Below are 16,501 nucleotides of genomic sequence, written 5' to 3' on the forward strand. Positions count from 1 at the left end.
GCTGAACCTTTTAGACTTGCCTGTCTCTGTGTTTTCCATATCAGAGAGCTAAAGCATAAATTTTCCACCATAACTTGCACACACCACCCAAACACTATGTTGCTTTTCTCCTTTCAAATCATGCTGAAACATAAGAGCGGTGTGACAACCAATAGCCAGATTTACAGTGTTAGCAAGAAGCACAAGTCCAGTCACAGGGTGAATCACTTTGTTCAGCGAAAGGCTGTACTTTCCTGCTTCCTCTAGATGCATTCATCATTTGTGCTAATGAGCATCTATTTCTTATTTGTCTTGCCACTGCAAAATAAGAGAAGAACGTGAAGAATTCTGAAGAAAGAAAACTCGCTCAGGATATCTAAGTGGCACTAGTGAGGTCCCCTCTGTACAGCGAGAATCAATTCCCATACCAAAGATCTTGGCTCATATTATGCTAAAAGTGTGGGAAAGATACAAATGAACAGTGGAACAGGAGATGTCACAGAACTGCTGAAGTACCTTCCTCCAAGTCATGCAAGAAATCAGTAGTAGAGGTAAGAGTTGAACCCAGGGGTAATCCTGGGCTTCATCCTGTCATGGCTGGTTTCTCCCCTTGAGGCAATTCCCAGGGACGCACTCTGCACCACTTGTCTAGAGGGATGCACGATGTGAAGACCTGGTCCCTGTGTCTCTCTCCAGTTACTAACTTCAGACTATCCCGCTGACATGTCCTTATTGCCTAGAGGATAGACTATTTTTAAACTCTTTTTATTTCCATATGTTTTCCAGTAAAAAGGTGGTTATACAGGGCTACAATAACCTCTGCCTGTAAAGCTCATTCCATTTAAGTGTCCATACTTTTTGCTGGTGAAAAAATGAATCCACAAAGGGAAGCTTGGCTTGTGCAGTTGCATTAGAAAAAATGTTCTAGTACAAAGTAGGCATCATTCAACAATCTTTCACACAAAGGACTAATCACATTTTCCTGGGCATGGGACAGCATGAGCACGGCATTGCTCTGCCAGGTCTTCTAGAGCAGTTACAATCTACAACATGTTTTCACACCTTTTGGAAATTTTTATCTCACCAGTGATCCAGTTACTCAGAATCAGTCAGGATGCCTGATGGCACATCCAGTCTTTCTTTGTCTTCTGTGGACCACCAGCCGGGATTTGCATGATTTTTTTCCTTAAACTGCCATACTGCAGCAGTTTAAAAACCCTTTACAGGGGAGGTGACGTGCTTTTCAGACTGCAGATTTTTTTTAAAAAGTGGCTAAGACTTGCAATGCCCACTGGGTGGCTCCAGATACTGCACCTTGCTTCTCCTCTAACTGTACCTCTACCCACTCAGCGCCAGCCCAGCTCTGCAGAAATACGTGCAAGTGCTGACTACTGACAAGAATGACAGGGCAGGGCCTGGGGTAACAAACACACGATGCACCAGATACAGAATTAATGGTTATTAATGACTATTTGCATCACAGTAGCACCCAGAGGCCCGGTGGAGGGTGCCTGTGCAGGAAGTAACATGAAGGCTTAAATTCCACCCATTGCACTTGAGGCACTTAACCTGTACTCAAGGGAGAGAGATGGGCTTACACAGGCCGTGGAGGTGATGCTCTGTCCTCATTGACTGCGTGGGGTGCTAAAGGAGATGATGCGCTAAATGTAGGTGACTTATTTAAACTCCTGCAGTTACACAGGATGAACCTGAGCCTTTGGGATAAGGGAGCTCTGAGGACCAGAACCACAGCAGTGTCTTCCCTGGCTCTGCAAGCACATGTGTATGAGTGTGTGTGTAGACTGCATGTTCTGGCCTTGCCAGACACCGATACAGCACACAAAGAGAGGTTTGGCAGGGAAGAGGGAAGTCCTCGCATTTAAGGTGAAGACAGAGTAAATAATCACTGTAAAGCACCAACACAATAAAATCAACCCAGGCTGTTCCCTAACTCTGTGCCTTCTCTTTGTAAATACCCTCCAGGTTTGTCATTTCTTTCAAAATCAAGCACTTGTGTGTCACCTCCACACAAACATATCTTTCTGTTACAGAACTTTCTCAGTTTTGTTTTTTCTGTCCACCAAGTGCTGTATGGACTAACTGCGTGGAAGGAGGTGTTTCGTCAGGACTGTCCTGTGGTAGGTCCGGCATGCAAGGAAAGCCAACCAACCAGCCAACTCCAGCAAAGATAAGCATAACAAGGAAAGGAGTAGAGACTAGTCATTTTTGTTTTACTTCAGGCAACAATTCAATTTTGGACCATGATTAAGATTTGATTCTGATGTAATGAAGTCAGCAATTCCTACTCTTTATGCTATATCACAATTTACTGCTTCAGGAAAACCCCTGTCAGTTCTACTAGGCTTAAAAGAAGTGTGAAGATCTTAGATGGCTTTGCACCCAGAGGGAATGTGGTGACTCAACACATATGATAAACGCATGCTTTATGAAGAGATTTCCCCATCTTACAAACAGCATCACATGAAGAGTCATGTGAATTTTTTCGCTTTGAAATATTAAAGACAAGAAGGCTCTGAAGGTTTGCACTTGATAATCTGTCGCAGAAACCCAGCCTTGTGCAGAACATCCATGTTATTGGAAGGGTACAATGATTGAAATATTCAACTTTGCTTGCTGAACCTGGCCCAGAGGTGGTAACTGCCCCTTTCACAAGGGGCTGTAGCATGTGACCTACTGTATTAAAGGTTTGAATCCATTTAGAAACTGATGCTACTTTACAATGTGTTAGCTTGCCTAAAGATGGTATCCTTGAAAACTTGCTTCTGTTGAGAGCTGAATTTAAGCCTATGTGCCTCTTCTTGAGGAACACTTCTCTTAGTCTGTAGCATACTGACATGGATGAAGCGTCAGAAGGACTTTAGGTAGAAATTCCTTTATATGTAGAGATGGGGCTTTGAAATTTCTTCTGTATCTTGCTCCCAAATTAGGCAAATGGGTGTCTTTATCAAGGTCCTTATCTGGTACACATATCTGAGGAGCGCAGACAGCTGGAGTGGAGGGAGTCTGTGCTCAAATTGAACAGTCAATCCTTTTGCCCACTTTATAAGATGAATAGACACCATTAAATAATTAGAAGCTAGCAATGCCTAGGAATTGTGGAAGACCGTGAGATTGCTACCCCTAAACCCAGAACTCCAATATTTAGGCAACTGTTAAATGGGTCGAGTTTCAGAACTGAGGTGGTAAGCTATGTTATTACTCTTAAGGTTTGGTTTTGGTTTTTTTTTTGTTTGATTTTTTTTTTAAGTGCTACATCTGAATATATTACACTGTATGTAAAAAACTTAAAACCATTGCCACCCAGCAACTCTTAACTCATTGCTTCTCTGAGATCATCCTGCAAGTCATGAGGAATTCTCTAATCACATCGCAGAGAGGGTTCCTTTGGAAATCTGAGATTTCCTGTTGTTGAGGCTTTTTGCCTGGTTTTGTTTTGGTCTCTGTTTTTGTAAGAAATGTATCACATATGAAATGCACCCCAGCAAACGCTTTATGGGAGGTGAAGGATGTGCTGTTTAGGAAACCACAGTCCTTAGGGGTTGCTGAAATTGGAATCTGTGGAGCTTCAGCAGATGAGATCTGATATTGATCAATCTTAGCAGAGAACCAGACATCAGATGATCCTTCTTTTGAAGGAGTGCATTCACATCTGTCTTACGTGCTTTCTCTCCCTCTGTCATGCAGACTATTAGTGACAGTCCCAAGGGAGACTGAATTATATCCAGAGTTTCCAGACATGCTAAGTATTTATCCTGGGAAAAAGAGGCAGGAAACAAACCTTGGCATTAGAAAGAAATGAAAGAGTGGCCACTGGGAGGAGAGAGAACGCTAAAGGTACAGCAGCCATGACAAGCTCAGCTGAACCACAAGCATGCATTTGCTGGACTCTGAAATGAGAAGAAACTTTCAGCGTATACCCCATCTAAGATCAGAGATATGTGAAGCATTCATAGTCTATTAGTAAGATAGTATATTAATACCATTTTTTTCTGCATGTCAGATCAGCTTGGTGAGGGTTTTCTTATCAGGACCTAGACCAATCCCTCTGACAATATTCAAATCTGAACATTTACCTGGAAAATTCAATTGCACTAGCAGAAGAAAAAAACCAATTCTGTCAGCTTTGGAGAAGTTTTACTCCATTTTGGATCTGCTTCTACCTAGATTAGGACTTCAGTCTAGTACCTGGTAGGCAGACATAGGTCAAGCTCAGTAAAACAAGAGAAAGCCTCACACAACCAAGGCACCTTTTGCTCAAGGGACGTAGTGTCACCTCTCTTCCTCTGTTATTGGTATCTCTCTTGTGTAAGCTTACATTCAACATCTCTTTTGGTCCATCAGGTTAAGTGCTTTTCTTTGAGGGAAGCTGTGCAATGCCACTCACACGCATCTTTCAGTTCAACACTTATTTAAAATACTTTCAAGGTTTTGAAAGTATAGAAGAACAGCACCGCTCTGAGATGGGAGCTGCTGGGAGGGAGTGAGTTTTTGCATGTTTTCACCACCTGCCCACATCAGCAGGACAACAGCAACCAGCAAAGACAGGTGCTTGTCCCAAGAAAGAGCTCACACGCTGTGGTCGAAAACACAGACCTACCCCTGCCACCGTTAGCACTGGGGCTCTCTCTCCATGCTGGACGATGATGGAAAAGCTTTCTCCTAGAGATGACACAGCTGCAGTTCACCACCAGCATGCACGAGAGTGAAACACTCCACAATCCCAAAGGGCTTTTGCAAATATTAGGAGGTGGATGTGCTGACAGCTGAGTATCCCTGAGTAAAGAACAGGGGATACACTTACACCTTGCCTGTTGTCCTGCCTTGCTTCACCACCAAGAGCTGCCACAGTGCCAAAGTGCCACAAGTATCTCTTGCGTGTGCTTTTTTTGGGGATCCTTTTAGCACCCACTGCTCTCAGCCGTCTGCTGGTCCACGTGTCCAAAACGGCTGCTCTGCTAGAGCAATAATCTCTCTCTCTGTGCAGTTGATATGCACCTCCTCATCCAAAGTGAATAGATGCACTGTTGATTTCTGAAGGGATATGCCACTTTACTGAGGATTTAGCTTAGTAGGTTTCTTTTCCCCAGGAGCACAAGTCCAGTCCTTGTTTCTCATACCAGTGTCTGTCATCAAGTAAGGAGATACGTTGTCACAGAGTATTTCATGTTGACATGCTACATGAAAGCTTCAGAGCAATGAAAACTCTTCACCTTTTGTAGTAAACACAGGCCGCCAGCACGTACTGTAATGTAATCTAGTAAAACAAAATAATTTTGGGAACCTTTCAAATGCTGTGAAGGAACAGCAGGCTGTGGGTGGGCTGCTCTGCTCTATGAATGCTGCCTGTTAATACCCAGATGTCGAATGCCAACTTTCCATTCACTTCTGCAAAATAACAGACTGTCATGTGGTAAAAATAACCATGGGAGGCATGCAACACATTCCAGTGCTTGTTTCACCTACAACACACTATCAGAAACATGTCTGTGGGAGTTCACTGGGCATCTTTATCAATGCTATCCCAAATAATATGTTTCAGGTCTGTGATTTGGAGGATAAGTTTAAGGGAAGGGAAATGTTTTTCATTCATTTTTACTCCTTGGTATTATTTACCCCAAATTGAAGCTAGTTGCAGAAAACAGGAGAACGCTTTCTCACTGTGTGACAATGGGAAAGAAACTCAGAAACTCAGTCCTCTAACACTGAGCTGAGACCTTTAGGAGAACATGGAAAACAAAAACAGCTTTAAAACTTCTCTATGTCTAAGGACAGTTTGTGCTGAGAGATGTCCTGAATGCACGTCTGGCTTTGCTCTGCAATTGATACGGTGGCACCAGCAATCTTGCAGCCGGGTTTCAAACATTGAATAATGCAGTAGTACTTTTCCACCCTTCCCAGTACTGACAGATTGCCAGCCCACGTAAGACTCAATGAATGTTGAATAAAGGGTCCAATCTTCTTGTTAAGCCCTCTGGACCAACCATTTTTTAAAAGAAACGTAAGACACAATATCAGGATTTTTGAGTGAGGAAGCATAAGTCTTATTCTGAAGACTCAAGTTAGGCAAGCAGCAATGCCGGCAGTCCAGGGCCAAACTTGCTTCAGCTCTGCTTATTATTCTATTTCCACTTTGCATTCTTGGATACGAAGAGACTGTTTCTAATGTTCATAAATTTCAAAATCTCTAGACATATTAAACTGATCCCAACTATCAAATGATCATTCTGTCTGTAATCCACTGTTACACCATTCATATGGCTGCTCCTTGTCTTGATCTTGCACTGCCTGTTTTTTTAACTTGTATGTGGATCTTGTACCTCTGTGTCCTCCTGTTGGTAATTATCAGCATAATGATATTATTTAATTATTTTTATCGCATTGTTTGTTCTGCTTCATTTCACTTTTTGTTATGCAGATATTTTTTCAGTTTCTTGGCATAAAGTGTGCAGAAATGCTGACTAATGTAGGCATCCTTCTTCCAAATGCTTTTGCAGATGAGCGATCTCATTAAATCATTGCACTTACTCACGTCTAAGTTTACTTGTATGCACATATCCTTGCAAGCTACAAGCTTGTGATTTCTCGTATCATGATGACATGGAAGTCTAATAAATAAACAACAGTCTGTGCACTTCATGCATTTTTGCTTCTCCAGTTGAATTACACACCTCCCACACAAAGGAGAACTGGTTACACTATCTTAAGAATAAACATTACAAGCATGTGTACATCTTGCAAAATGTCTGCTTTTAGTGGGAAAGTCACTTAAAATTGAATTAGAAGAAGCAATACTCAACTGAAGTATTTGTGTTATGTTCAAGGCCTTCAAAACCATCTACAAACCCATAGCTAGCCACGCTGTTTCCCTAAGGTAGAGATATTTGCCTCTTCTGGACAATGATGAGCCCACATCTTGGTTTATTAATGTCTGGTCTCAAACAGTATCTCCTCCAGTTTTCTGTTCTAAGTGTCACAGTTTGCTCGGCTTGTCCAACCTATTGTTTACATCTGGCCTGTGAATAAAGAGGGATATTTCTCTTGTGCCGTGGTAACCTCAGAGGTATGAAAAAGGGACCTTCCTGAGCGCTTCCTTGTGAGCAGAAGAAATGGTGCTCTCTGAGATGGTGATGAGATGCTCTGCTGCAAGAGGAAGGGGATGATGGCATGTTCCCCCTTGTTAAAAGAGGTGCAAGGGTGCTGGCTACCAGCAGAGGTTGGGAGTTGGCCTTCATGAGTAAGCTTCACCCTGCTCCTACAGCAAATGAGAAAGCCCGCATATTTTCCAGTAGGGACAAAGCCAACATGTGTGCTACAAGACTCTGTCACATGTGTCTTGATGTTGCTGCTGCTCTGTGCTTGCACGTACGATGCAGTGGGACTCTAATGAATATATAAGATCCATGGCACCATGGTCATACAGTCCCCTGGCATCAACGCCCTCATTGAGGGGGTTTGGGCTGTTTCATAGTGGTCTCATTGGACAGCGCATAGTGCATTTACAAAGGATCATCAGGCCCTTGGGAACATGAAGAGATGAACAGTTCCCCCCAAATCCTCCCTCTGATTCTCTCCTGGGAATGCAGAGGGGAAGTGTGGTGCACAGGCTGCAAAAAATCCTTTCATTCTACTTCACTCCTGCAGATAACATGCTTGACACCTTCTCTCCTCTTCTTAGCTCTTCTACGACCCTTTACCTTCTCAGGCTATCCTGATAGGCTCTGCATGTGTCACGTTGTCATGGATGTAAATTGTAGTTAGACTAATGACCTCAACCTCTACTGCCTTCTCTCTACAGTTCAGGTGTAATATTTTCTCATTTACATTAAAATACTTTTTTACTGTCTTTGGAGTTCCCTTAGAAAGATAACAGGGAAATTAAGCATGCTAGTGAGGCTGTCAAACAAATGTCCTCTCAACTCAGGACCATGCAGCTGATCTGTCACTTGACAAATGGGTGGTCCCAGCAGAAGAGAGCTCTGTTACTTCCAAATATTTAAAGATTTTATTGCATTGCTGCTGTTAAGGAAGCAAAAAAACCCCAGAAAGGCAAAAGTTTTAGACAGGCTTTCATCCTACGCTTTGAACTAATTAAGCAAAGCAGGTTTTATTGCATTCAATGGTGGTACTTACACAGCAGATTTTAAGCACGTGCTGATGTATTTTGCTTGATGGGGTCAGGGCATTTAGCACCTTGCAGCATTCAGCACTAGATGAAATATGTATTACAGTATGTATTTCTGAAGTTCAGTCCCTGTATTCTTTCCATCTACTGCATTAATTTATGGAGTAAAGCATCAGGTAGCACATGAAATAAAATAAACCAAGCTTTCTTGCCTTATGTTACCACAGATGTGAAAGAACAATATACATTCTCAGATGAGTTTTAATTAATAGGAATCACAAGACACAGACCAGTAGTATGAGACAACTCTTATATTCGTGCTTATCTGTTACTTCCACATAGAAGCCATTTAGCGTTGTTCAAGCTCAGGTTGGGTTTGCTTGTGTATATCCCCAAAGAATCATTTGCAGTGATTTCTCCAAGAGATTTCACAAGAAAAGCGGCATAAAGCAAACTGAGTTCACCAGATGCTAGGCTAATACTTCAACCCTTGCACTGTTGGTCCTATTTGCTTTTCTCTGACACTTATATGCCTCAGCTGACACATTTGTAAATGCTGTGGTGCCAAATTTGACCAACTTTTGCCAATTTTCTGGCAGCTGAAAAAAACGTAAATCCACATAGCCTAAAAGGCAGAAGAAGCAGCTCTGGATTTTTTTCTGTGAGGGGTAAAGGCATTTTCTTTATGAGCTTTAGAGCCCATATTTTGCAGCAAAACAAAAACACAAAAAAGGGGACAAACATCAACTCAGACTGCAATGGGAGACTGATAAAAGGAAATAACTAACAGCCAAACCTTACTTCTGACAGCAGTAGATATTTGATCTGCTGGTGGCATCTGCTGTTGCATTTCGAAAAGTCATTTGCACCAGTAAACAGTGAGCGCAAAAGAGTGCCACCCCTCTTTTGAACAATTTTTGATTGTAGGAGGTGTAAAGCAGTGGAGAATCTCTTGAGTGTTGACCGAGTCACACACCGTGCATCTGAAGGGGGAACTCAGCCCTCTTTTTAGCTCCCTTGTGAGAGAAGGCCGTCAAAGTCCATTAAATGCAAAGATACTACAGTGGCTCTACCTTGCAAACCTTGGACATCTAGGAAACAAATTGGGCACATTTGGTTGTATGCGCGCATGCCTCATACTCTTCCCTGGGCAGCTGCTATCAGCTGCTGCCAGAGATGGGGACCTAAGCAAGGAAGGTCTCTAGTCTTAACGGGAGTGACTGCTCTCAGGAGAAGCAAAGGGAAACTGTCCCTACCTGTGTATGTTTTCTTCCAGCTTTTTCACCTTCAGCTCATCCTCTTCTGACTGCCTCCTTCTGGCTTCTTCCTCTTCTGCAGAGCCAGCAGAAATTCCCTGTAGCAGCCATTTTTCCCGAAGAGCTTTTGACTGTAAGGTAAAAAACCCCAAACCTTAGGAACAGACTGAACAAAAACCATCTGAAGATTGAGAAGGAGCTGCCTCTGTTGCTGAATTTTAGATTGTCCCCATTGAATTTCTGATTACTGATTTAGACAGTCGATTTCAGGCAATCCATGAGCAGTTTATCTAGATGTCAGGTCTTCCAGATTTAGGTGTGTCAGTTTTACAGGGTACACTTTATTTACTGTCAATGACTTCACATGAAGTTATTTTTAGTTCCTAATAAAAATAAGAGTTTAAACCTTGCAAATTAGCCAGTCCTGCAAGAACTGAAATCGTGGATCTCTTGTGAATGATAAGGCATGTCCTGGAAGGACATGTTCTAAATGTAATGTGCTTCATGAAGGATAAAATCAGTCTGCTATTAAATTAATAAAAGATGTTATTTTTGATTCACACCATGGATGTGTCTCCATACATTTACAGGCATACATACAGACAGAGAGATGCATTATACCTTCACACACACACACACATCACCTCCTAGCCAGACACTACTCAAAACAAATGAACAAAAAGTCTTCCAGAAACCATGGATATCCCAGGATACAGCAACACTGTCATGGAGAGCAGCAGTAGCTTACACCCAATAGAATTACTCCATGTAGTTTTGCTTTGCTTTCTACACCAGAAACATGGCTACAACATCACCTGGCCACTGTCTAATCCAGCTGCAGCTCACCCAGGGGAGTTCACCAGTGGAGATGCACTGGTTGCAAGCAACGCTTTAAGCAGCACATCAGTCTGTGTATCTTGTTTGGCCCATATCCTGCCAGAGGGTTGTGACAGATCAGCTGGCAGACAGGACAAGCACCCTGCGAAAGGGAAAATCAGGAGCCCAAAGCCATGAAGGACTTTACCCCTTGGCAAGAAAGAAATGGAGCTGGTGGAAAAAAAGGTCAGCCAAAGGATCAACCGAACTAGCCCCTTGCATTGACCAGAAAAGGGGAGTCTTGGTTTTGAATTTGCAAAGTGATTCGCAATGCTCATTCAAGGAACCAGCTGTGAGAGTCTGTATCCTCTCCAGCAAAGAGGAGCTAATAAGGAAATCATCAGTTCAAAGAAACTGAGTTTCAGAGGCTGCCCAAACCTGCAGGATCAGCCTTTTCAATGCCACGTTCATTGCAGGAATGGAACCCGACTTGTGAAAACTATGTATAACGGAAAAACATTCACCACCAAAAGCAGGCTTCAAACGCAGCCCAAAATAGAAAGATTTTTGACATGACAGACAAGGCTTACTTGTTAGTTTTTGAGTGTATATATAGATATAGTATCTATGCACAAACTATTCTTGTCACTCCATGGCCTATTTCACATCAGGCAATTGGATTTTAATAAGGCAGCAGACAGAAAGCAGTACAAAACACACAAGCGAATTAGACTTCATAGATGAATCCAGCTTTCACTGACTTTAGCTGTGCTGTGCACCAGGAGTTCTAGGTGGGTTTTAAGTGATTTCACTATGAATTCGTACTCATGCATGACAGAAAAGGTCTCGTGCTCTCGTATGATGCAGTCATGTTCAACAGTTAGACCTGCTGATGCTGGAAAAATACCTTACCCTGCTCAACTCAGCTTTGCTCATAGCCTCCAAGGTGTTAGTTCACAAAACACTAGGGATGGCTATCTCCAGCCACAGTTTCTGCATTTTGCTGCATTTCTGCATTTGAATGTTTTTCCGTTTGCTCCTTTTGCTGCCTCTGTCATCTGCTAGTGCTTCCTGCTGCGTTTCGTGGGCTGGTAGTGAGATTTCTCTGTGGGACCTTTGCTTTTCTGTTCAAGCCAGCTGATTACTGCCCAGAAGTTTCATCAGCTCATTCAGGCCCAATGTGCTGTTGAAATGTTCCCTCAGGAGAGGACTACCAAGTCATCACATGTACCAAGAAACAAAGTGAGACAGTCAAAGATGGATCTACGGGTCCTGAGGTGCTAAGTATTTAACAACCTGTGCTTTGGCATTTAAGAGGTCTCAGTAGCACAGCTCAGTGGGTACCTGCTGGGCTACATCCAGCGCGAAGCAGCATGAAGGATGTTTGCTCTTTAGAAAATGGCTGGCTTTTCTTAAAAAGAAATGTGGTCAGTTGCATGTGGAACTATGTTGCTACAGGTGTCATACTCAGCTGTGGTCTTGAAGCTGAAATCCTGAGTGATACTCAGTTGGAAAAAAACCCCCAAGTTTCTAAAGACCAAACTCTAAAGATGAAGGCAGCCTTCTCTGTTTTAAACCTGTTTTTGATATGGCTCCAGCAGTCCTAATAAAGGCTTTGGCAAAGCGCTACTTGGACAGCACTGAAGACATTCAGTTAACAGTCACTCTTAATTTGCTACAGGAGGACAGATGAAATCCAGGCTTTTTTCAATGTGCTTTTACACGACCTCTATACTGATGCTTTGATAGGGAGAAGCCAGCCCCTTCAGTACAACTGCTGTACACCAAAAATAAGTTATCTTGTGCAGCTTTCATTTTGGTCTTTGTTTATGTGAAACATTTAAGCTACAAAATCACATGATTGCTTTCTCCCAGAAGCCTCTTTTTTGACCTATTAATAGCATGAATTTGAAACTGGAAAGCATCAATGGGATTTTTTAAAAGACATATTTAGAGACAAGAATGCTATGATCTACTAAAAATCCTTCCTCTTGGGTGAAATGTCAGCATATTTTATCTAAAACAGGAAAGCTGGTAGCTTTGATGTTTCTGTCTCTCCTTTTTAAGATGAAAATTAAGGCATTCGTTAAATACTACGCTGAGGGATCCAGACAAGAAGATTCTGAGAAATGGAAACATTTATAAGAAGCATTTCTTAAAATTCAGAGTTTCTATTTGCCAAGCTGTTGAGGTTACATATATTTATACACCCACTGCAAATACAATAGGCAAACAGGCAGGCACACGTCAGGGGACTGTGCACAACTGTCTGGCTGACCTGGAAACATTTTCTCCCCTGCCAGACAACTGACGCAGTGCTGAGGCAGTGGGTAAGGGTGGAATAATCTCTCACCTCCTTTGAGTAAATCTTTCCCAGGGTGTTTTCATCAGAAACATGAGGGGAAGGCTTGGCACACATGATGAGACCAAGGGTGGGTAGGGCGCAACAGGGAGGTGGGTGCTTGGGTCCTGAGCTGAGTGATTGGGCACAGCTCCTGGGTATGAGACAGTTCAGCGAGGCAGTCAGCATCGCGGCAGTCCAGCCAGATGCAAACCAGAGCCAGATGTGGCTTGGAAACAAAAGACGGTTCACTGCCATCTGTCCTCCACAGCTACAAAATTTGGGTTATGCTTCTTGAAAAAATCTTGCAAAATCTTATCCCAGGAAGAACAGGGAGTGTTTCTCAAACCTGACGAAAGGAGAATGCTTGCATGAGGATGGAGCCCAAAATAGCTAGCTGTACGAGTTATCCCTGCTTTACAATGTTGTGCATTTGCTTTACTTAAGTCTGTGATAAATATGGCCACAAGCTAGTATTTCAGCATTGCTCCTCTTTCATTGTCTGTTACGAGTTTTAACTCTCTCCTGCATCTTGGAACTTCTTTATGCACCAGAGTTGTGCTGTATGATTAGACACTGTCAAAATGATAGAGGGCTCCAAGAGTGACCAGATATATTATTGTAAAAATATAGCTATTTGTACAGCTCATTCCAGTACTGGAATGTGAATATGCTGTACTTTCAGAAGGCGTCATTTCACTGGTACAACAACAACTATGCTATGCACAGTTTAGTATAAGTATTCCTTCATTTACTGCAAGAGTACAATTTCTTCAGGGCTAAATCCTTCAGCAGAAATTAGATCATGTCATTAAAAAGGCTCTCTGTTACTGAAGTGGAAAGGGCATTGGGCTTGTGATGCTCTAGGTCACCACCGCTCTCAGGTGATTCGGTTTCTCTGCACACAAGTGAGATTGCAGAGATAACTGGCAGCTCCACGTTTATTTTGTTCAACTGTAGGAGAGCAGAGTGAGTTTTCTGCACCATGCAAAAAAAGGAAAAGGAAACCAGGTCATGATTCTGTGAACAGATCATGATGAAGACAGAAATAAGTGAACAGATGTTGGACAGGACAGAAAGAAATTATGCCAAAATGTTTGAATGCAGTAGATACAGTGATGGCCACAAATGTGGTGCACAGCTCCCTTACATGCTATTTATTCCAGTTTCATGCTTTAGGACAGTAAAGCCCAAGGGCTTTAAGTTGTTTACATTTAGCAGTAGCAAGGAAATAATGCATAGTCCCTCAAGTGCACACTGTAGAATTAGTATTGTATTGAAAAGAAAATCCTTACTTCCAATGCTACATTTTACTTCAACGTTGCATCAAAACTTTAAGTATTAGGGAACATTTTATTATAGCAAGTAAATCTTTTTAGCACCATTCTCATATACCGTTATGTCCATTACATGCCACCTCTGGACCCCCTGCTTGTGAAAGGTGATTAATTCTACCCATCAGTCTTGCTGATTTTGGACCTACTTCCATAAACATTGCTCATAAAGAATAACACATTTACAGTCCCACATGGAGTGTGGCAGTGTCTTAACCCGAGGCCCAGATGCGTTTGCCAGATTTGCCATTTGACTCTTTATAACAATATAAAAGCCAGTTCCTGCTGTGCTGCTACCTTTTGAGGTAGTTTCTTCAAGCATTTTTTTTTTTTTTTCATATTTACAAGTGGTTAGAGGGGCAATCGGTGCTATCTCTCCTTGAGAGCAGTGCTTGCTAAAGTGGAGCACTCCTCTGGCTGCTGAGTAATTTTCAAGGAAGCTGATGATCCTGAGAAGAAACAAAGGTCAAAAGTTGACCCAAGAAGCCTCCTCCAGTAAAATGTGCCTGCTCTTGAGAAACACTACCGGACGTGGACTATTCAGGGTAATGATGCTCTTCTGTACCGTGCAAAATGGGCAATAATGATCCCTGGTGTAATTCCACTGAAATCAGTAGTGCTACATCAAAAGCACTCTTACTGAAATCTTTGCCAAATTGAAGTTTTGCCAAGAGTCATTGGGTTTTGAGGTTTGAAGATCACCAGACATTAACAATTTAGAGCGGGAATTATTTATTATTATGAAATTATTTTCTCCTTACATGCATTCAGTATTTCTGTCCTGGAGAAAAGGTGAATGCAGGATGTTGGTTCCTCATATTCTCAAATCTGTATATAACCAGCGCCACTAAAAGAGTGCAATAAACCTCTTCCTTCACCTGGCAGTGTGAGAGTGAGATATTAGCCCCAAACACCCCCATTAGGATGCTAGCATAATTGGCTGCGTATTAGATTTGCTCTTTGGATTTCAGAAAGCTCCCTTGGTACAAAAAGGCTGAGTTTTCCAGGCAGATCTGGAGCTCTGGAAGTAGCGATGAGCCTGGCTTTGGTGTTCGGCAGCTACCTGGAGCCCCCTGCCCAGGGACGGCAGCTTTATCAGCCAGTGGATCAGCCATGAACAGGAGGGCTTCCTGGAGACAAAGTGCCTGGGTCGACAAAACTGGGTTTGCAAGGAACACAAGTGCAAGAGTGACCGCCACTAAAACTCCTCTGGGATTCCTCCCTTTTCCCTTCTACCCTGTTCCCGTGGCTGCTCCAAACACTGCATCTCTTGCTTGCCATATTTTTAGGCAGCTTTCCCTGCCATCCAGCTGGCCCTAACCCAGCTAGTGCAGGTTACCCGGCAGGGCTGGCTCTGACCTGCTGGTGTGGAGCACAATTGCCAGCATTAGCAAAGAGGTTACTGGGACGTGTACTGAGATTATAGACAGATTTGTTCCTTTGCCAGCAGACCTTCCCTTGCCTTCCAAAAAACAGGAAAAAAAAAAAAAAAAGATTGTTTGCCTGACTGTAGTGTGAGCAGGCACGTTAATGTTAGATGCCCTTAACCACTCATGAATAAAGATGCAAATGCAGAGAAGGGCTGTAGACATAAGCAGTATGACGGGTAGGTCCATCTCGAAATAAGCAGCTCCTCAAAATGTATTCCTGCATGATGCTGTAGTACTTCATTTTCTGGTAGGGGAACAGAACAGTCTGACTCTTTGCCCAGACTGTTGCAGAGTTTTGCTATGCGGGGTTTCAGTGCGAAAAAGCCTGTGTGCAGAAAGAAAAAGAGCTGTGGTCCTTAGCAAACACAAGAGATTTCACTTTGCTCTGCTGCAAGATGGATGTGGCCTTGTACTGCACGACTAGTGCTAGAACAGAACAAGCAGCCATTTCCAGCTTGCTGGTATGATCTGGTTTTGCGTAGCAGCAAAAATTTCTGTTGCCTTTCCAGACAGCTAAAGACACTTGTTCTAGCCTGAGCAGCATATCTGCATGACACACGGATATGGCTCAAGCATTGCCCAGATTAGGGAATTAAGTCCTGCTGAAAAACAGCTTGATTGTAGTTTTGACTTGAATCACAATGTCATAGCTAACATAGGCATAATTTGACAAAAAACAGTATGTTAGCTGGTAGAGTTTAGCCAGCCCAAGACCAAACAGCACGTTTGTAACGCAGATTAAATATTATCCTGAAGAACTGCAAATTTGTTGTTCTTCTTTGTTCAAGAAATGAACAAAATATTTATTAGAAATATCCTAAGGAAACAATGTCTGAAAAAATTTTTTTAAGCAGCCTACATTTAGACCAAGAGTCACAAATGTTTTCCAGCAGTCAGTTAATGTGTATTCATCTCACAGAACATTAAAACACATTAACTAACTTTTTTCAAGCATGTTAAGACCTGCTCACTGTAATTGATGACCTTTTGTGACCAGCCATCAGAGGCGGACGGCTTAACCTCTTCTAAAGTTTTTTCTCAGCCACACAGGTACAGGCCACCGTGTCACTTGCCTGATTATTCCCTTTTCGTAAAATCCTTACTGCAGCAGACCCCCGAGCTCAGGATCACTGGTCCTCAGGTTTTGTTTCAGAGCTGCTCAAAATTTTTTCTGGTGCCTCCAAGACAATCTGCTCATTGAA

At 42.6% G+C, this 16,501-nt stretch overlaps 1 protein-coding gene across 1 annotated transcript in view; it reads right to left on the reverse strand.

The window, feature by feature from the left end:
• PALM2 (paralemmin 2) overlaps nucleotides 1–16,501 on the reverse strand; it is a gene marked incomplete at its 5' end in the record, with an annotated part of 81,612 nt that overhangs the window by 55,056 nt on the left and 10,055 nt on the right. The window contains one exon of the mRNA XM_009890027.1: nucleotides 9,379–9,509. Coding sequence (XP_009888329.1) covers nucleotides 9,379–9,509 — 131 coding nt within the window. The remainder of the gene's footprint in view (nucleotides 1–9,378; nucleotides 9,510–16,501) is intronic.

The sequence above is a fragment of the Charadrius vociferus genome, unplaced genomic scaffold (genome assembly GCF_000708025.1).
Source record: "Charadrius vociferus isolate BGI_N301 unplaced genomic scaffold, ASM70802v2 scaffold528, whole genome shotgun sequence".
NCBI lineage: Eukaryota > Metazoa > Chordata > Aves > Charadriiformes > Charadriidae > Charadrius > Charadrius vociferus.